Here is a 20,926-nt window from a genome sequence, read left to right on the forward strand (position 1 = left end):
CATATTCACCGTTTGAGACAGCCTCACTGGTGCTAGTATTTAAGCACAGAGAACAGAATACCTAAAGAAACAGCCAGGGTCTGAAAGGAAGAGGTAGTACTTTTTCCCCCTCTGAGGTCCCGCCTGTACCATGGAATTAGAGAATTCATAAAACCCTCAGAATTTTAGAGGAATTGGTTACTACCGGGCTAAGCAATTTTAATCCAAGGCAAATATTTGAAGCTTTTAGAAAGTTTCACCTCTTGGAAACATGTCATCACCAATGACTTCCACTTCATTAAGAACCAAAAAAGTTCCTAGGTTCACTGTTACAGACAGAGCCTGAAAACATGAAGGAGTGCTAGACACCCCAGAAAGCAAAGCCCTCTGGCACAATTATTAGAATGGATTCATGGCTTTGAAACACTTGAGGGTAATGATCATCATCATCATCTTAACCAGCCTTCATTTCTCAGAATAAATAAGCACACAAACTCAGAGCCTGGGGATTAAACAAGTGTTATTGCATCCATGGCCAATGTTATAGACTTTAAAAATGCAAGGGTGACAGCCAAGTACTTGGTGGAAGTGACATAGGAACTTATGCAAGATACTAAATTACTGGGTAGCCATTAGTTAAATGAAGCTTTAGGCAGTTTGCTCTGCATGCAAGGGTTCAGTTGCAAGTATCTGCCAATTTCTGGTGGGGTTTCTGTTGTTGTTTTTTTTTTTTTTTTCCCTTACAGAATTCTTTCTTCTTAGTTTCATGGAACATAAAGAGAACCTTAATACTGCATATCTGCATGTATCTGAATAGCTTAGCTCACTCCCTAAAACACACAAACTACACATTTTTTTATTATTTTTCTTGCTTGTAGTGCCAAGAAATCAGTGGCATTTGCATGGTACTTTAGAACAGTGCTGACTTAGAGACATTGGGAAATGCTTACTGAAATTTACTGTAGCTGCCTTAGTGTCAGCATTTCTAACGAAGTGACTCCTTAGGTCACTGAAAAATAAATTACTGCTTCCTCTAGCAAAATGAACCAAATCACTACTTGTGTTACTACCCTGCATTATCTAATTAGCAAGGAACTCGTATGGACACCTATTTAAGCAAGCTGCAATTATTAATGATTTTAAAACCTGCAGTATCACTGACTAGGACATTATTTGTGCTTTTAAACCAGCAAAGTGAGGCACAGGAGAGATCAACTGAAGCAAAGTATGAGCCAAGACTTGAACCCACATCTTCAGAACCTTACTTTAGGTCTCAGCCCTTCCAGTCCTGTCTGGTGCAGCTAGAGTGGTGACACTACGGAACAGAGCTGAGAAAAAGCCTTGGTTTCAGTTCATCAGAAATCAGATTTTTCTCACGTTCAAGGAATTAAAAAATGTTCAGTGCAGTCAACTAGCTTATCACAGTGAATTTCTGGAGGAAAAGTAATGATGATAAACAGGCCGAGTTAGTAGCAAATACCAAAACAGTTTTAAACTTACTAAACCTCAAACAAGCAAGCCTCAATTATTTGTATGCTTGGTCTGTACATTTTTCACACCTACGTGACCTGTTTGGGCAACTAAACTGACGTACTCGTTCCTAAAAGGCTCTCAACCTTGGTGTACCTTTTCTTTTGCCTCTGTTCCTTCTCCTGGCTACTATGAACTGCTGACTTAAGGACTTTCCTACTCAGACCCCACTCAAAGCCTGCGTTCAGCAGTATTCATAGCAACACATCACTTTCAGTACCTGTGCCTTCCTACAACTTTTCCATGTAGGCAGAACATCACCTTTAAAAGCAGATCTTTCTGATTTACTCCAAAGCACTTACCATTGTATCCGGCATTTAAAAATATTCCAAGCATGCCACTCCTGCCCCTTGAGTATCACGGCAAATCATTTCATATTTAATGTCATCATTCAGTTAGTAAAACCGAGACCATAGCTTGACCAAAGGATTTGAAATAAAATGACCTGCTGTTTCCCAGTGCTAAATCACAGCTGCAGGTGCTTAAGACTGAAACCTGATGCTGTGTTGAGACCAGCGTGGATACACAGCCTGGCCTGCATCACACCAAACTGTGCTGCTCAACAAAAACACAAGCTTTTGGTCGGCCAGTGTGCGTGTTTCAGAAAATTGCAACTGGAGTTCCAAGTATCTAACCTGTATGCATTTTCTCATCTTTGACAGTATTTCCCCTAATGACACTGAAAATAATTTACTTCAGTTGGGTGGTTGCTTTTCAAAGTATTAAATGACTGCACACAGCACATAAATTGGCTAAGAAAAAGCCTCAGTGTTTTGGTTTATATTGGCTGATGAAAATTAAGTTTAGCCTTCACCACAGTCTTTCAGGGTTATCCGGTAAAAATTCAGCAGTTTGAGAGAATGCTTTATTTGGACTGACATTGCATTAAAATCTACCACTAGAACCTAACAAATCCATTAAGATTTCACCCTGCATTAGCGTTTTCCTCAGTTCTTCATACTGGCTTATTGGGACTGACATGACAACTTTCTACTGATTGCTGATGTTGGAAAGACATGTTCAATTGTTACTATCGCAAAGGAAATTAGATTTAGAAAAGTAGCACTATTTAAATGTTTAACAAAGTGGCTTATTCGCGATTTTCATAGGAATGTTGTTTTTTCAGCTGTATCATTGACACAATGCGCTTGAGAGACCTCAAAGCTCCTGAAGGTAAAGCCAACGCTGACAACATGCGGCAGCAGCCGTGAGCAGATGCGCTCTGTACGTGTTTTCCAGGACAGCAAATACCACACTCCAAGGTATGACTCACTGAATTACATCTTCCTGCTCTGCTCTGGTTTTGGTCAAACCTTACAGGGTCTGCATTATGTTTAAAATCCATTGTAATTTCAGTTAGGGCATAAATGTATGGTAGAAGTGATATATTGTTTCTCAGTTGTAAATGGCAATATAAGCCGTATGTGGTATATAAGGCTGACACCTAATCCTGCATTGAGATCAGTGTCAACAGACACCCTGCGTTTACCCAAGTTCCCTCAAACCCAAACTACATGCTTCCTAGCAGAAACCAAAGCTTTCTACTGCTTTCAGAACACTGTAACTACAGTAAAATAATACATGGACACTGAACACTTGCCTGGCTGGAATTAACAGCCTGCTAATTTATTAGAGGTAAAATCCTCAACACACAGGATACGATATGAAACATGCTTCGGTAAGTCTCTTAAGGTGTTCTTTCAGACATGAAAACACAAGGAAATTAATTCCAATTTTGATTTTATAAATTAGTACAAATGTTAGTGCGCATCACTTACTAAAGTTAACTCAGGGCACCTGCAACAAGGCCAAGATTCTCAAAGGCATTAAACAGACACATCTGTGTTACTTAATACTCACAGGGCTGTCTTTCTCCTTTCCAAGTTCTCCGCTTATCAGGTATCACAATCCACTCTGTTTTGTTCTTTACGATTTGCTTTTCAGGCCAAGACTTGATGAATGACTTCATTAACCATTAATGCTATATGGCTGAGTAACTCTGACCTCCTCGACACAGGAAAAAGAGTCTTGTCTTCTTGCCTCTAAAAAAAGCCCTTCCTACTTAAAAATAATCTAGTATGAATAGACACAAGTCACTTTTAGGAGCATGCCAAATTGGTTCAGTCCAACATCTTTCTGAATAACTACAGAAAGCTTCCAAAGAAGAAAGAAAGTTGAGTATGTCTCTCACATCTCTTGCAACAACATATACCAGGTTTGGATGTGGGACGATACCCAACAGTATTGTCATGTTACTTGAGGTTTTTAAAACAAAATAACACTTCGTCTTCCGGTGTAGAAAGGACTTTTATCCCACCACTAACGTTACTCTTTTTCCATTCTGGAAAACACAGGCTTGTATCGCTGTATGGAAGTGCTATGTTGACCAGCTGAGTCTGTGATCCCTCATCTTACAACCTTGCAGGTGCTTTGAACTAACTTTGCAAGAGTGTGTTCAGGAGATGTTACACAGCAATCGGATGCTGTAATTGCTGCCCTTCTTCTCCTGCCCCACCATTAGCAATAATGACAGCTTCAGAAAAAATAACAAGCCAAAGAGAAGAAACAAGCAAAGTGCAAAGATTCAAGTGTTTTAGCCTACCTTTTGGGAGATGCAACACTGCAAACAGGAGGGGTGCAGTGGGTATGGAATTGACAGAAGGAGAACGTATAAGGAGAAAGACAAAAAAAGATAGAAGAGATCAGTGATTTCCTACATCCACAACAAAGTGAATAAAAGGAGTCTGGAGAGAAACAAAGTAAGGTTTGATTCAAATCACCAAGCACAAGAAAAACAAACAAAAAAGGTTAAAATATTTCCCATTTCTTTCCTTTTTTTTTTTTTAATACTTTTTTTGCTACCTACTTGTAGTTATCTGATTGGAAAACAATTCATCATCTCTTTGCACAGGCCAAACACATCTGGACAGATAACTTGCCCACATCCTATCAAGCAGTGGAGAAAAGCTCAGCTCTCCAGCACTTGCATCTGCCCACACTAGGATCCAAACCGCACCAAGTTCATGCAGTACCTTGCCAGGGGATACTGAGAAGTTTCAGTATGCACTTTTTCACTAGCAGCTCTGCCTGGTGAGGCACTAACTACTGGGATTATTTGGGTACGAATTCACCATATTTTGCTTTGAAGAAATCACTGTTGTTCTGAGCAAGAATACCTCTACCACATTTAACACACCAGGAGCTTCTGAGGTTTCTGTGGCTGGTTGGGGTTTTTACTTGGTATTGTTCGGTTTTTTTGTTATTTTTTTTTTAAAAACCTATTATTTACTTAAAGCTGTCATTCTGTTGCTGAAGAATATACTTTCTGAGAAAGAGCATTACAACTCTCCTGAAGTTCAGTACAGAAAGAAAAGGCACACATCAGAAGAGTTAATACTTCTGGTTGCGAGTCCCAGATACCATGGTCTGAACTCTACCTGATGTGACACTCCACTGGCTAAAGGCCTTGAAATATTTAAGACTGTACAGAGCAGTTTCTTCCAAGATATGAGCGAAATAAAGTGCAAACTAATTGTAAATCAAACTGTGATCTAAAAATAAACCATTGGAAAAGAGTGGAGGCAACTTTACGTGTATTTAGGCACACAAAAGAGGTTCTGCTAACATTTACATTATTTTATAGGCTGAAATCTGCTAGGTATATATTTCAATACCATGGAATGATACCTGTTTGCAACTACTGAAACTAACTCAGCAACAATTGGCCATAAGATGCCACCACATCAGTGGCTGGTACCTTTTGATTTTTGAAGATTTAGAGAAAATGAAAGACTGTCCCTCTAGAATACCACACTTATTGACCCCAGTAGACTTCTAGAAGTCTTCCTCCCTTCAGAGGTGCGGACAGCTGATAAAACTGTTCAACACAAGATTTGAAAAACATCTGGAAGAAGTTTTCTGCAGTCACAGAAGGCCTTAGGAGAAAACAGGACGTATCTGCAACCCCAGCATTTACCTGCACGTACATTTGCACTTGGCAAGATGCTAATTTTGTTTAGATTAATATATTGCTGTCTTTTCTATATACACACATATATTTCTACGTATACAGTCTTTCAGCTAAGCTTTTTATTGTGTCTTTTATTATCACATTAGAGCAGGATTTAATTTACTAGTTTTACAGCTGGTTTCCCCTCCCCTCATTTCTGAAAAGAAATTGTGATTATGCAATCATCTTTTGGATCAGTATCCTCACATTTCTCTTCCACAGTTCTTTCAAAATAATTACTTAAATTTATTTAAAAAAATATTTCTAATAGTACATGAACCTCTCACATAATAGGCCAACTCCTATCTATGGTTACTATACTCTTGGCTTTCATGAGGCTTGCAGTCAAACTAATTTCAAAAGTAACCTGCAAATAAGACTTATTCTTCCTCATTCTGTTCAAATAACTCCCCAGTTAAGCAAAATGTTCCCAGCTGGGACAGTGTTCACCTACTTACACTAAAGATATGGCTAAATTCACAGTACGGGGCAGCATGAAATTGACTTCTTATACAAATGATCTCACAGTTAAGAATTAATTTTCATATTTGTTTGGGTATTTTTCTTCCAAGTAATTTATCAGTGTTTCTTCCAGCTGTTCTAAAATGCCTTTTAGTTTAAAAACAGCTTGTGAAGGACACTTCTGAGATACAGTACTTGCAATTAATATGTACCTGTAAGAAGTAATTGTAAATTCATCACTGAGTAAGCCATGAGAAACTGCTTTGTAACATTTCAGTTACACTTCTCCTTACAATCCCAGGAACACTTAATTTTGGGGCTGCAGACTTTTTCTAGAGAGGAAAAAAAATGAGCAGAGATACCAGCATGTACCAGTAGAACTTCCCCACCAGTCAACCAGGATTACCTGACAGCTCACCATGCTGCAAAAACTCACGAGATCACTCTGGCAACCTCTAGCGAGAGCCCTACCTTTTCTGTTTGACTGTGATGCCCTTCTGCTGCAAAGCCTTCTCATTGGCCATCTGCAGAAGCTGGATCTCCTTCCGTGAGAAAAGGCGGATAGCAAAGGCTTTTTCCAGAAGCCTCTCTGGAGACACCGACTTGGCAATGTCTCTCACAAAAGCTCGAATGTCTTGCTGTATGCTGTCAGACTCCATGGGCTGCCCAGCTCTGACTTTGTGAAAAAATTTCAGAAGGGCCAGTGCAACACGATAGAGAACTTTGTAGCCCTCCACCAGAAACACATCAAAGACCCGAGCAATGTACACCATAGGCAGTTCTCCAAAGAGCCAGCGCTGCCAGTCGGAGTATACCTCCAACACATCCTCAGACACCGCCACCATCAACTTATGTGCTGCCTGACAGTACTTGTTAACCAGGTCTCCAAAGGTCATGCAGGATGACTCAAAAGCTAAGAACGTCTGATCAATGAGCCGCTTAGATGGGTCATTGCAAGCAAGGATGCGACAAACCTGTTCGAAGCACTCTGCCTCATCTTTGCTGTAGTGGAGGAGCAAAGCTATCACAGAAGGCAGTGCTGGGCAAAACGATATGTCCGGGAACTGATTAGCAATGCACAATATAATCTTCCTCACTGCCCCAATGCCTTCTGCGTTCAAACAGTACGTGGGGACCAGGCTGTTATCCACAAACTCTGGCAGTGGAAGGGAGCTACTGTTACGTTTTCCAATGATCTTCACAACAATGTCACGGTACACATTTGCATCTGGGGTCACTGTGCGGCATGGGATATTGCTGATTAGTTTGTGGTACGCTTTGGCCCTCAGAGAGTGGTTCTTGGCCCAGTAGCCCTGGCGGGCCAGCTGCTTGAGCTCCTGGAACTCCGTGCAGGTTAGCTCCTTTGCATCCTGGCTCTGGACAGTAACATCCATTTTGTCCCAATCCACAAAGCGGTTGTATTCATCCATGGCTCCAGGAGAAGCATATCAGATAAATCATGAGAATGGAGACCTTACTTAGTCATTAAATGACTTGCAGCTTTTTCTGCAAAAGGAAAAAACACAGAGGTTTGAGTAACAGGTAATTATCCATTTTCTTTAGGAACACACACATACATTCAACTTGTTCCTGAAATGCCAAAACTGTTTTCTAAAGCAAAAAGTTAGATACATGCCTTTTTATTTTTAAGCCAAACTTTACTTCCATTCTGTCAACAACTCATACTGAAGTAATTTATCAATGGCCGGCCAAGAGGTTGATTCTAAGGACACCTCCACAGGGAGTTAATTTCCCCAGCTGAAGGTCCAAGCTGAGGCACGGACCTTTATGTTAACTTCTCACTTACAGAGCAGAAGACTCTCACTTCAAAAACTGCCATTGTAAAGTCTGTTCAATTTGCAATCTCCCTTCCCAGTTCTCTGGGGAAGTAACCGTTACTTACACGACACAGACGCAGCCTGATGAGCAGCTTACACTGTTCTAAGAGTGCGTGGCCAGTGACAAGAGATGCTGACCTCCTGCTAGCCACAGCCATGTGTTCTTAGTCATTTCTTCATGCTGATACTAGCACTCACGTGGCCACGCAGTCACCGAGATTAGCTTGTTAATCTGGTACAAATTTTCTTTTCTACAGGATAAACAAGATGGTGCAGCTGTATGGTCAGCCAGACCATCATTGCTGCCAGAATAAAGACGAGTGCAGGACAGAACCAGCCCTTCTGACTGCAGTATGGTCTCAAGTCAGCTTGAAAGAGCTTCATGAAACTGATCCTTAATTCTCTTGAGTACCACACTGGACCTCTGGTCCCAGCTGTGCACGACTTCTATGACCAATTCCCCCTCCAGAGGGCCTGCTCTCACCAACAGCGGGAGATGCTGAAGACACACACCACTGCAACAGCACCCAGAGCTGAAAGATCAGGTTCTGCCTCTAGTTCCTCAAACCACACGTTTACATGACCTACCAGTTGATTCTAGCTTTAAAGTACACCTGTGTCCCAGCAGACAGCATGACTGCAGCCAGTAATGGCCACACCTGAATCAGCTTTAATCAAGTCAGTGCAATACTAGAAGGGGAGATAGAATAAAATACACTTGTAACAGCAGGCAACAGGTTTGCCTAGTGCTGGAACATCTCTGCCAGACTGATTAAAGCTAGGAAGCACGTGGCCCTTGATGCTGCACATTCTGCAAAGGCAGATAATCCCTATAAAATGCAACAGGCCTATAAAACTGTTTTGTACAATTAAAAATACTATGTAGCAAGGTTAAATCAACAAAAACAGTTACTGAAACACTTCCAAAGAACCCTTAGTCATTTCTGTGTCAACAGACTGGAGAATGCACACAACTTGACATTTATCAGCATGGTCTTTTGTACAGCAGGTGTATTAAAATGATTTGAAACTCCTAAGTCGATACACATCAAGACAGACAAGTCATCCTCCCTACTGCACTACAGGAAAGTAAAGCAAACATTTTGCTTCAAGTAGAAAGAAGTTCATAAACATACAGTTACCATTAGTTTAGACAGCCATACATTTAACTCAGAGTTTTACATTCTGACTAAATATTAATCTGGGTATTTTGGAATCACATGCCGAAACTCCAAAATTTAACTCTTCTTTTAAAAGGTTGGTAGCAACACACAGGAGATTTTCAGAAAAGGCTTTTGGATGGTTCTTCTCTATCAAATACATACCTCAGTTTTGGTGTGGTTTTTTTTTTCTTTTAAGAAGATTCTTTTTGAGTCATCTTTGTACAATGTAAGAGCAATACAGAAATCCTCACCATTTCTTTTTGTTGCAATCTTCCACATCTGAAACTAAATCTCAGACTGTAATTAAAGGAGGCGACACATTGTCCTGACTTTAGCTCTGAAAGCAAGGTATCTTACGATGTTTGGAAACGATGCCTCTCAGTGTGAGCTGCGAGCATGTCTTCAGGATATGCAAAGACAGTAAAATAATGGTAGGATACCAGTCCATCACAGAGTCAGTATCAGCTCTGTGAAGTTAACATTTTAATGTTATTCTCCACCTGGAAACCATAGGGAAATTCATTATCTTTAATTCAAATCCTAGAATAAAATCCTTGTGGAGAAGAGAAACTTAATCCTGTTTAGCAGTGACCAAAGCATGGAGAACAACTATTCTGTTCAGGTTCAATTCAGTACAGAAACTATTACTATCCTGTGGTTGCTTGAGTTTGCACTACACAACAGCTTCTCTCTTCTGCCACCATCCCCTGGGAGCTGCTCCTATTTATATTAGGGAGGGTTAAGTAAAATGTCTATCATACGAGACAACTTCCGAGATACTCAGCTGTCCTTTTTCCTGTAAACTTTCTGCTTCCTCCTCCATACTCTTTCCTGTCTTATCTTCTATGATTTAGAGACACAGGCATATTTAGAGGTTGTATCAAATAGTCATTTTTCCCTCTAGAAGTTACTGCCCATTCCAGAAACTAATGGATTTGGCAAGTAGGTGCTGCTCCTCAGGGAAGCTCACTGGAGTCCGTAGCTAGAGGATGGAAGTCAGACGGCCAGAACTTTTGATTTGAGCTTACAGTCTTCTAAATACTTTGGCTGGGATAGGTCTGCAAGTAGGTCTGGCTGTTTAAGCTTTTCAAAGCTCTAGATACTGCAAGAAAAAATGACAGCAAAGCAAATGGGCATTGTCAAGGTTGCCAGAGCATGACCAGCTCTAATTGTGCTTGCAAAACCAACAGAATTAGTGTGCTTCAGCGTAACGGTGCATATCTCCTGATGGCGTGCCAACAGCTACTGCAAGCCAGCAGGCCTCAAATGAGGAGTATTTACTTGCCCAGAGGCGAAGAGCCCAAGAAATCTCAGGAAAATTCCAGCCAGCCTTCATCTCCTCCCACTCTTTCCACATCTTCCTCAGTCACTCCCTCCAGGCAAGTTGTCTCCTGGCAACCACGTAAAGAGCAATGTTTAACTTTGAGATGGTGGGAAGAGGAGGCAAAAGCTGCCTTGCATTCAGCAGCAAAGGGGCAGCTAGTCAGGCTGTCTCCTACCCATCTCTCCTACCACAAGGGAGCAAAAGCCGGCAGTGCAGGCTTGTATTTGGAGGGACGGAAGGCTGGGTTGTCAGTTAAGGAGTAAAACCAGAGGAGGATGGCTGTGTAAGAGTGTGTGTCTGTGTCAAAAAGTCCTATCTTCACCTAAACTACCTAGCTTTCACATAGAAGGAAAGGATAAGACGCTGACAGAAAAGAAAAAAAAATCAGAATGAAAAGTTCGTATAAAGATACGGTTAAAGGCAGGCAGAGAGACCCATTCACACACTCCCCCCCCGCAACAAAACTCTTTCCCTCTTGTTACAGCAACTTTAGAGAAGTTAGCATCATGCTGTGGTAAGTATCCTCTAACTGTACATGGGGACAACAGGACGGATCAGCATCTGAACGGCACAGAACTGAAATGCTTTCAAATATCTGTTAAAACAGAACTATAAGGGGATTGTAAAAATTAGCAAAAATGTTACATTACTCATAACCAGCACAAAACATGAAAGTTATGTATACCTTTACTTAAGGGGAAGAAGTCACCCTTTCTAATCAGACTGACTTTTACAAAACAGGAGTTAACACAAAACAGAATCAGGAGAAAAAGCTTTTTCTTACTAACTGCTACACAATTTGGAGATTGCTAGATCTATTAGTCTATAATAAAGCTCTTTAGTTAAGTGCAATGTGAAAAAAACCCAAAAGCACAGAAGTGAGAACTAGAAATATACATACTGAAGCTATGCCAAAAATGGCTGCAGAACAGGCAGAAGATTTTTCAAGGTTTAATTTAAACTATGAAGCAAGCAAGTAATCATTACAATTCAAACCCAAGCAATAACCATGGTAACTGGAACTGGCATAATTCCAAGTAACTGACTAAATTTTTAGGAAATATTTAGCTTGCTAGTCTAGCCACATTTTCCATTCCCTTCCCTTAGTTCTTCCCACCATCATTTGGGCTACTTTCAGAAGACAGCTGAAGACTGCACTGAATTTGTATAAAATACACAGCAGTGAAGCCAAGCGTGAGTCAAATTCCCATACTGCCTCTGAAGAAAAATTCTGTTAAAGCATCTAAAAGTACATCAGCAGAAAAGAGAAGATCTGAATTATGACTTACCTTCATTATGGGGAATATAAGGCTAAAATTTTACTAAAGTTAACACGGCTAGGCACAACTTCAGTATTTTTTTTTTGCTTTCCAAAACGCAGGAATTAGCAAACTGTAATATCTGAAGTGGAACTAACCCAGAGGACCATTTTTTCTTTCAAATCCAGAGTACATGCACTACTTCACAGCAGCGAAATATTTACATTCTAAACTTTTTAAAAATAAATTCAAACTTTAGTTAAAACCTGAGATTGTGTGATTTGATATTGCTTTTAATAAACACAAGAAAGTTTCCTTAAAAACCAAATTATAATTAATCCAGAAAACCTTGTCCCCTATTCCAGTTAGGTATTCTTGCCACAGATTAATAGTTTATTAAGATACTTAATTCAAATCTAGTGTAGCTGTAACAAGAACCTCAAACTTTGAAAATAACACTTTTTCATCTTAACCATGAACAGTTACAACAGCTTTGATTCAGCTATTTGCTATGTACTGTACAGATACAGTTAGATACCAACAATCAAAATTCTGGCATGCATTTTTATAACCTGCTGACAGAAAGCAAGTATTTTCTTTTGCTGCTCTACAAATCAAGACTAATCTGAACTCCCAGACCTGCAGCATGCCATTTGCTGTTTATACTGTTGAGTAGTGATGTAGCCAGGGAAAAGACTCAGATCTGCTCTCTTTCATAACCTCATTAAACTAATCTGTGCAGAAGGCACATAAACAGATAACGAGAACTGCTTCCTCAAGACTGCTAGCTATTAGTCCTCATCCCAGGAAAAGAAAATTAAACTCAAACCTCCAAGTAGGTGATTTCCCACCACTGAGGAATACTCAATCACATCTGAGATGTTTGCTTCATACACCAAAGAATCTGACAGAAGAACAAAGCAACACAGCAAGACAGTAATAACTGCAGAATAAAAGACAATTAGCAGTTTCTCTTTTCTCCCCCAGTACTTCAGTGTGTCCTGCGGTTTTCCCCAAGCTCAGACTTGCAGCAGTATACCTTGACATCTCTGCTACATGGATCTGGAAACAAGACTGGACACCATAGTGCCATCCCTCCTTTACCCAAACATCTCCTGATCAGAAGCATGTTCAGTCATATTTACAGCTTCAATCACTTCCTATGCCACACATCATTGAAGAAGATGTACGCATCGGAGCCAAAATTAAGCACGCCATTTAGCACTAGAACAAGCTGAACACAACCAGCTCATCTTGCTAGAAGAGCAATTTGGACCATGTTGATGCATTCTGGAATGATGATCCTTTTTGGAAGAATACAGAGTTCGATGGATTGCTTTAACGAGGTTAAATGCAGTTCGATCTCTCTATGATTTGCCCCAGGCATTGTGTACAGCACAAGCTGGGCTCCAGGAATGCAATTATGGATAATGTTCTAATACTAGTTTACCAATAACAATAGGGGATTAGTTAGCTGCTCCCTGCTGTTTTTTTTATATTCTTTTGGGGCAAAGTCTAGAAACCTCTTACTTTTCTGATTACCTGATAAAGACCTGACATAAGAGTACACTACAGGGCAAATAATTTTGGGCATCTAGATGATTTCTCTTGGCATGTTACCTCTGGAAACGAAGCACAGACACAGAAAGTTTGTCCTAGAATCCCATGCTTTCATGCTTAGGAAAGTACTATTGCCTTCTTAAACAGTGTCTTTACATTTATCTGTGATTAATCTATTGTGTTCTTTATCATAGTCAAAAGGTCAGACACACAATGAGCTCTTCGCTGCTGGCCAGATAAATGACAGTACCTTATATTTAGGAGAATGTGTATGCCTTAAATCTGCAAGCACTTCAACAGAAAGCAGCCCCCCCTCCTTCTCAACCCCTGCCCAGGGATGACACAAGCACCTGTAATGCTCAATCACCATTGATACTGTGAGCTGCAGTGATCATTAAGATACCATGGAGGTACAAAAAGTCACAAAAAACAAACAAGGTACAAGTCTGGAAAAAACCCAAACACTTTTGTTGAAAAAAATGAAAAAGAAAAGAAATGAGTAATGGTTCCACAAAGGGTCAAAAAGGCTAAAGAACAGAGCATTGTAAGAGGATACTGGATGGTAAACGTTATCATCAAGATCAGGAGCTTTCTGTCCTGTCTACCTCATAAAAAACCCAAGGAACAACTAGTAAAATTAAAGGAAGAATTCCCATCTTCCCCCCTCCCTGCAAACCAAAAGAGAACTGCATTTAAGCAGCAAAACTATTATATGTGATGTATTAAAAATGATCCATTAAAAAAAACCCATCATCTGTCAAAGTAGTGCAGAAAAATCAATACAATTTTCTTACTATATGGACTGTGCTTTCGGTCTCATATTTTTTTTCATTTTTAAAATTTGGAATAAAAGCCTCACATTCTGCCAATTATTCTTCCCTTTGTTTTAAAAACTGAAGTAACTAGAAACAGGTCTCCCTTCAACAGCAAACTCTGGCTCTGACAAAAATTTTACACTGAACATGCAATCTTCAGTCTTCCTATTGTTTTCCTTTCCCTGAACACCTCAGTTTGTATCTTTCTCTGTTTGGAACTACAGTCTACTACGTACAACCAATGATGCAATGTAACTGTCAGTGAAAATCTCCAACACGGTAATAAGTCTATATGCAATAAAACAATCAATTTTCCTGGTCTCCTACATTGAATGCTCTCTGTCGTTTTGATGTCTGTCACCTCTAGACCTGTCTCCACTACAAACATTCACTAGCAGAAAAATACCTTTAAACATCTGTGTTTTGAAATGTTCTCTTAGACATAATGTCTGCATATGTTGAACACAGATTTATTTCTTCTCCTCCTAGCTAAACTTTCTCTACAGAAGCACATGTAACCACCTTTTATTTTTCACATATTAATTTCTCTAGGTCCAGAACAGCAGCTGACAGCACGAATGGAAACACACATGGATTTTTACAAGCAGAAGACACAATCTTAGGTGTGACCTTTTCCGGTGTCTAAGAGACACATTTGCCAAGACGCATTTCACAGACAACAGCAACGTTTATGGGTTTATTAGTATGAGAAAACCATTCAGAGGTTAAAGAGCACACACCTCCTCAGCCTGTTCCTTCCACTGTCTGACCAGTTTCAACAGTACATGATTATACCTTTTCAACAGGTTTTGTGACCAAGTCCCACAACAGTATGTCAAAGAGTTTTCTCCATGAAGTGTTTGGTTTCTACTCCGGGCCAGTCTTTACACACCAGTGCACCTCCACAACTGCTATGCTATTTGAACACTCAGCAACCCAAACTGCAGTGGGTGCAGGTTGCAAAACGAATGCAGTCTGACTACAACAGACCAGTGCTCCCAGCTGACAGGGGTGCCCTGGCCTCAGACTGCCAGCGTTAGGATTGCACTCAGGGAACGAAAGCTGCTCTGTGGAGATTAACACACCTTTTCACAAAGCCCCACATACTTTCCTACAGACAACCTCAGCACTCTCCAAGTCATCATCTATACTCTACCTGGTTTTCTTTTTGGTTTTATCCTTCTGTTCCATAAAATAGAGGCCTTTTCTGTGTGGGATTTAACAAAACATCTGCTAGGCTGGGCCAAGTAGAATCAGAAGCCCTGTCTGCAGGCTACAGAGAAGGCTTTGCTGTTCAAGTGATGTATAAGCAGCACTAGCTCAACACAGTCTAAGCCTGTATCTTGTTAATACAAATATACTTTCCATTCAAATATAAATACATATAAACACAAAACACATTGCATTATACATATACATACCATATATTGTACGTATATATACAATTTATGGTCAAAGAGATATGCACATTTTTAAATTACTGCTAAAATTCAGTTTCTTCACAATATTCACATTTACCAAAAATATGTCCACATGGATGAACCCTGTATATTCTCTCTTGCAAAGGGTTCAAAATATGAACTATGCCATTTAAAGTCTGCTAAAAAAACAGGCCAGTGCCTCAATTCCCCACATCATCTTTAAAACAAAACGAAAAGACAATTTAATCAAAGCAGTACAAGTATCAATATGGATAGTTATGCCAATGTAATTCTTCTGTTAAATTAACTGACTGGATATGTTTACATTAAGACCTCTCAGTGCAATATATGAATATACAAAGCCTTAATCTGGTAGTGCTGGAGAGCTTAAGGGATACCTAAATTAGGAAATGGGCAGATGAACCGGTAGCCCTGGTCTAATCAAGCACACAAGCTCTTACTCTCGTAGTGAGCCTATGTAAACTGGCTGCACGCATTCCTTGCTTCTGTAGGGAGCAAATGAGGAGGTACACTCTATGCCACCAGTGGTTGTCACTAGATCTGGTTTGATTCCATGGTAAATTTTGTGCTCCCATAATTTCATCTGACAGCTAAAAATGGAGTAGGAAAGTTTTATTGTTTCAGGCTATTTCATTATTCGCTGCACTAAATTCTAAGGAAGTAGAAGTTTTCTCTTAGAAAAAGAAAGCCAATTTACAGTAAGATAAGCATATAAAATTTATAAAGTTAAAGCTGTCATTTGACATACAATTTATTTTCTTCTAGCTCTGCAAAGCCCTACAGGCCTTCTCCCTTTCATCCAAGATTGCTCAGAAGAAAAGCTTCAATAATCTGGTATCCCTGATAATGGACTACCCCCTTCCTGAAACAAAGGGTAGATTATCCCTCACACAAGAGAGAGTTCAGACATCATCATCATCAAGCCAGTTCCAGATATACTTTACAAGTAAAGGAGGACCTAATCTCAGGCAGAACACCAACAGTTGCGTTTCAGGGAACTTGAAAAATATATTACTTCATTTTGATGCTTACTTCTGTAGTCTTTCCAAAGTTACGCTCTATTAAAAGTCAAAGAGTAGCAACAAACACCTCCTCTGCAGCAGCAAAGGTACAGAAACAGTGTTTCCAAAAGAAAAACTAATCAATGTAGAATTCAAAACTAGACCTGCATTATTTTGATTATGATTTTTAAAATCAAAGGGCATTTATAACAACAGGATCAGATGCCAAGTTTATAATCTTACTATTAGTGTATACTGGTAGTCTTACCAGAGCGGAAAAACTCTGGGAAGACTAGGCCTGTTTGAAGGCCATTGAGACAGTTAAGGGGCCAGAGCACTGGATGTCTAAGAGGCTTTGCTGCTGATGGTATTTTTTACCATGTGCTTGTTCTGAGTAAACCTAAAGGGACTTAACATCCCTGACATGCCTACTGGCCTCCTTGAAGCATCACTGCACTGGCCAATGGATTCAAAGTGTCTGAATTAGAGGAGAGGGCTTACTGGCATATTGAAATATAAAGCAGGAATTTTGCCTTTGCATGGAACCAGGTTATAAAACAAACATTTTCTGCATACAGTGAAATTATTACCAAAAAAACCCCCAAACAAAACAACCCCAACACTCCTCCAGTCCCCAGACTGAAGTGTTTTTATTAATGCTTACCTTAGAACTCACCCTTGTACGGATCTTCTTATGACTTACTCCCTTCTGCTAGGCCTGGTGGTGGTGGGGGAAAAAAAAAAAAAAAAATTAAAAATCAGGCTGTTTTTTAAACAATGCATTGGGCAACATCCACATGCATCAGATGCACCATTGACCTCCAGGTATCTGCCTGCACTTCTGCATGGCTTCCAACCTTCAGACTTGCAACTGCATCGTAGAGAACAAGGAGACAAATACCCTCACAACAGAGAGGAGCAGCTAATTAACCACATCATTAAAGTGCTTACAGCATAAACAACCCAAGTATCTAAAATCACAAGCAGGATTTTTACTTGTGGCACCTTTATTATAAAAACTTTTAGCTAACATTCTCATTGTAACTTCAACTGCTGTGTTCTGCGCCCCCCCTTTTCTCTACAGGAAGGACAAAACTCTGCATTCAACAGCAATCTCTGGAAAGCATTTCTCTTCCTAGGACTAATAGAGGTATTTGCTGCACAGGTTTGCTGCACAGGTAGGGGATTTTACAATGCCAGATCTGCAACTTACAGTATTTAGATCCCCAGTTCTGAAAAAAAAAAAAAAAAAAATTCTGAACATTTGTACTGGAGTATGGGTTTAGGTCAGCTAATTTGCTGAGGGTTGATATACCAGGCCCTTGTCCTATTAGGTAGAAAAGTTTGAATTAACTGCTGAACATTATTTTTCTTTTCAAATGTATGATAGTCAGCCTAGCAAATTTTGAAATAACCTAGTTCTAGTTTTCTGCAAAATACAGTCATTACAGCTTTGTGTACCAGTATTTCTCCCTTGTTTTCCCTTGAAAAATGTAACAAAATAATCCAATGTTGGTGTACCTACACCAAAGTTACACCTATTTGCTAACATCATGTAGCTGCATACAGCCCAAGCACAATTAAGTATGCTCATTAATAAAGACTTTGGCAGTCTATGAGATTTCTTCTGAGTCTCTTTCCTGAGACGGTGGGAATCATCACTACATGGTCTTTTGCAACATGTCTGAAAACTCAGGTAATTGTCCTCTAACTTTAGAAGCTTAAGAGAAGAACAAACAAGATATGGTACAGCCTAAGAGTGTGCACAGCACAGATATGAGCGCTTTCACACACTAATCTCCAAGAATTTAAAGCAGTTGATTCCACAGCTGGACATCTCCAGCACATACTCCCACCAATGCACATGGACTCCAAGCAAGTCAATCATTAATATGGTGCAATTAGGTCTGCCTATTTTTATATCAGAAAGGTTGCATGACTGCTTGGTCAAATACAGAAGAAGTAAATGCCTGAAGACCAGCATTACTCCAGACAAACCCCACCGGACGTCACACCCCACACCCCCAAAACATGCTATGCAAACATGTCAGAATATTGCAATTAAACCTGACAATAAAGGTATCCCCAAACAAACATTTGAAAGATATTTTAGTTCTTTAGTTGTCAGTCACAATTCAAAGCTATGTATAGATGGACTATAAATAGCTATTTTTCTTTCAGACCATTAACAGTTTATCTATTTTGAGTGTTAACATAAATCTATCCGCTTCTGAGCATGCACCCAATACAGCCTAACACAAGCAGTTTTGATGGCCTCTCCAACCTAACAGGCAAGGCAGAGTGTACTCTAATGAGGCAGAAGAATAATGGCAAGGCCTAAATTCAGAGTCTGTTGCCAGTAATTTGCTTGTCACTAACACTATCCGGCTTTGGCACCAAAGTAAAGGTACTTGCGATCCAAACAAATGCCAGGGTAAGTAGTATCAGATTGCAATAACCTTGGTGTTGGAGATGGCAAGAGACATGTGCAGTGTGGACTGGTCTGCTTTGCCTGCTTGCCTGCCTTAAATATAAGGACAGGGTAATTTTAGTGCAAGAATAGCTTCCCCCTCCCCCCAGTTTTCTTTATAGTCCAAATGATTTCAAATTAACAGAACGAAGCAACAAAGACAACCAAGGGGAGAAAACAAAGGTCACAATAAAAGGACAGAGCTGGGAAGAGCAGAGGTGCCTAAATACGTGACAGGTCTACAGACAGCCTGCTAGAAACATTTACTTGGCAACATTTAATTATTAACAGAAAAAAAAAAAAAAAAAGAGAAGCAGAAAGCTGCTTTCCTTTGCTTGCTTTCCTTTGCATTTAAATTCTAGCCACAGGAATACCTGCAAACTTTCAAATATTAATGACAGAAAAGACATTCTGTACAAAGATTCCCAATAGCTAATTGTTGCGCAATACTACCCACAGCCATTTCGCAAATTAAAAAGGACGTAAGCATCATGTATGGCTTGGAAGCAACAAAGAGCCAACATAAAATGTTGCTGGAGTCCTTGGATTATCAATGCTATTCCTGCAAAGTAACTATCTTAGGTCTTTTGCAACATGGTCTAACTGCTAGTGATTGCACGAAGAAGGAAATTCTAACAATAGGGAATTCCCTTTCCTGGTAATACAGAGCCCTAGATGTGATCCATGTAATTTCTGTGCCCTGGGTATTCCGGAATGCTCCAGCAATCCTCCTGTGGTTTCCCGTACACCAGAACGGCTTCCACATGCTCTAGCTTCCTGTGGGAACTGGGCATGAAAATGCACGGTTTTAAGATAAGACAGCTCAATCCACCCCCCCCCCCCCACTCCCCTTCTTGCCACAGCGATGCAGCACCCGCAAGGTGCCATCCCTCCTGCTGCCCTTGGACAGCACCGGAGGCTGTGCCAGCCCCGCGCTCTCCGCGACGAGGGACATTTTGGCAACTTCGAGGCAGCACCCTAAGCCCGGTGCTCCGCTGGCTAACACTTGGCCAGTCCCGGTAGCCCAACTGGAACCTGTCGCTTCAGGATGCGCTGTACACACGCGTGTGTTCAGAAAGCAGCTCCTAGGTAAAGGCCAACATGCAAACAAGCTTGTGACAGAAGTTCTACTTTCACTACGGGAATTTTAAAGCATCGAGGGAAGAAGCTGCAGAAGACCAAGTGCTGACTTGAGGGAGCTCTTCATGTGAACGGGAACTGGGACCAGCCAGCAGGGCGGGTGGCAACGGGGAGTCAGGGTGGGCGCGACCGGCCTCTGCCCCCTCCCCAGGCGCTGCCCCCGGCGGGAGACACCCCCCCGCCCCCGGCTGCCTGCCGGAGAACGCCCCCGGCTCCGGAACCGAGGGCCACCCCCGAGCCGCCGCGGGCCACGCAGCACCGAGGGGAGAGCGCCAGCGCCCCCGGGCACCGACAGCGCCCGGCGGCGCCGCAGCCGGCACCGGAACCCACGGAGACAGTGAGGGGGGAGAGCGCGTCCCGTCCCGCCCCCGGCAGCTCCCCCCCGGCCTCGGCACCGGGAGCGGCCACCGGGAGGGAGCCCCGGCGCGGCGCCCGCGGAGGCCGGGCTCGGGGCAGGCCCCCTCCCGGTGCCGCCCGGCCGCTCACCGGGAGGGCGCCACCGCGGGCCCACCGACCGGCACCGAATTCCACCCCCGCGCTCCGCAGCCAGCTCCCGGTGCCGGCGGAAGCACGCCCGGGCCTTGCCTTACCGGGGCCGCCCTCGCCGCCACCCTCCCTGCCGCCGCGCCTGTCAGGCCGCCTCCGGCGGGGCCGGGGGAGCGCGCGGCCGCCGTGCGCATGCGTGAGGCCGTCCCGCCGCCGCCGCGCCCTCTGCGCGTGCGCCCTGCTGGGCAGCGCGGGCACGTGCGCGGCGTCGAGGCGGGGCGGGGCCGCCGGGGGAGCCGGGTGAGGGGCCGTGGGGGGCGGAGGGGGGTTGTGAGGGGCCGTGGGGGGGCGTGGGGGGGCGTGAGGGGTTGTGAGGGGCCGTGGGGGGTTGTGAGGGGCCGTGGGGGAGCGTGGGACCCCGGGGCCGGGGTGCTGCGGGGTGACGGGC

The 20,926-nt window shown here is 42.0% G+C and overlaps 1 protein-coding gene across 7 annotated transcripts in view; it reads right to left on the reverse strand.

The window, feature by feature from the left end:
- Nucleotides 1–20,710, reverse strand: part of TBC1D24 (TBC1 domain family member 24) — a 30,353-nt gene extending 9,643 nt beyond the window's left edge. Inside the window, exons 1-5 of one of the 7 annotated variants that reach the window (XM_080384925.1) lie at nucleotides 20,583–20,710; nucleotides 17,047–17,100; nucleotides 9,144–9,266; nucleotides 6,452–7,486; nucleotides 4,112–4,129 (exon numbers count right to left, since the gene is read on the reverse strand). In XM_080384925.1, the coding sequence (XP_080241051.1) occupies nucleotides 4,112–4,129; nucleotides 6,452–7,410 (977 nt within the window). In that variant the 5' untranslated portion in view covers nucleotides 7,411–7,486; nucleotides 9,144–9,266; nucleotides 17,047–17,100; nucleotides 20,583–20,710. The other 6 variants (XM_080384921.1, XM_080384923.1, XM_080384926.1 and 3 more) reach the window with 6 other exon arrangements.
- Nucleotides 20,711–20,926: the final 216 nt, after the last annotated feature.

This window comes from Falco punctatus (genome assembly GCF_963210335.1).
Source record: "Falco punctatus genome assembly, chromosome: 4".
NCBI classification, from domain to species: Eukaryota; Metazoa; Chordata; class Aves; order Falconiformes; family Falconidae; genus Falco; species Falco punctatus.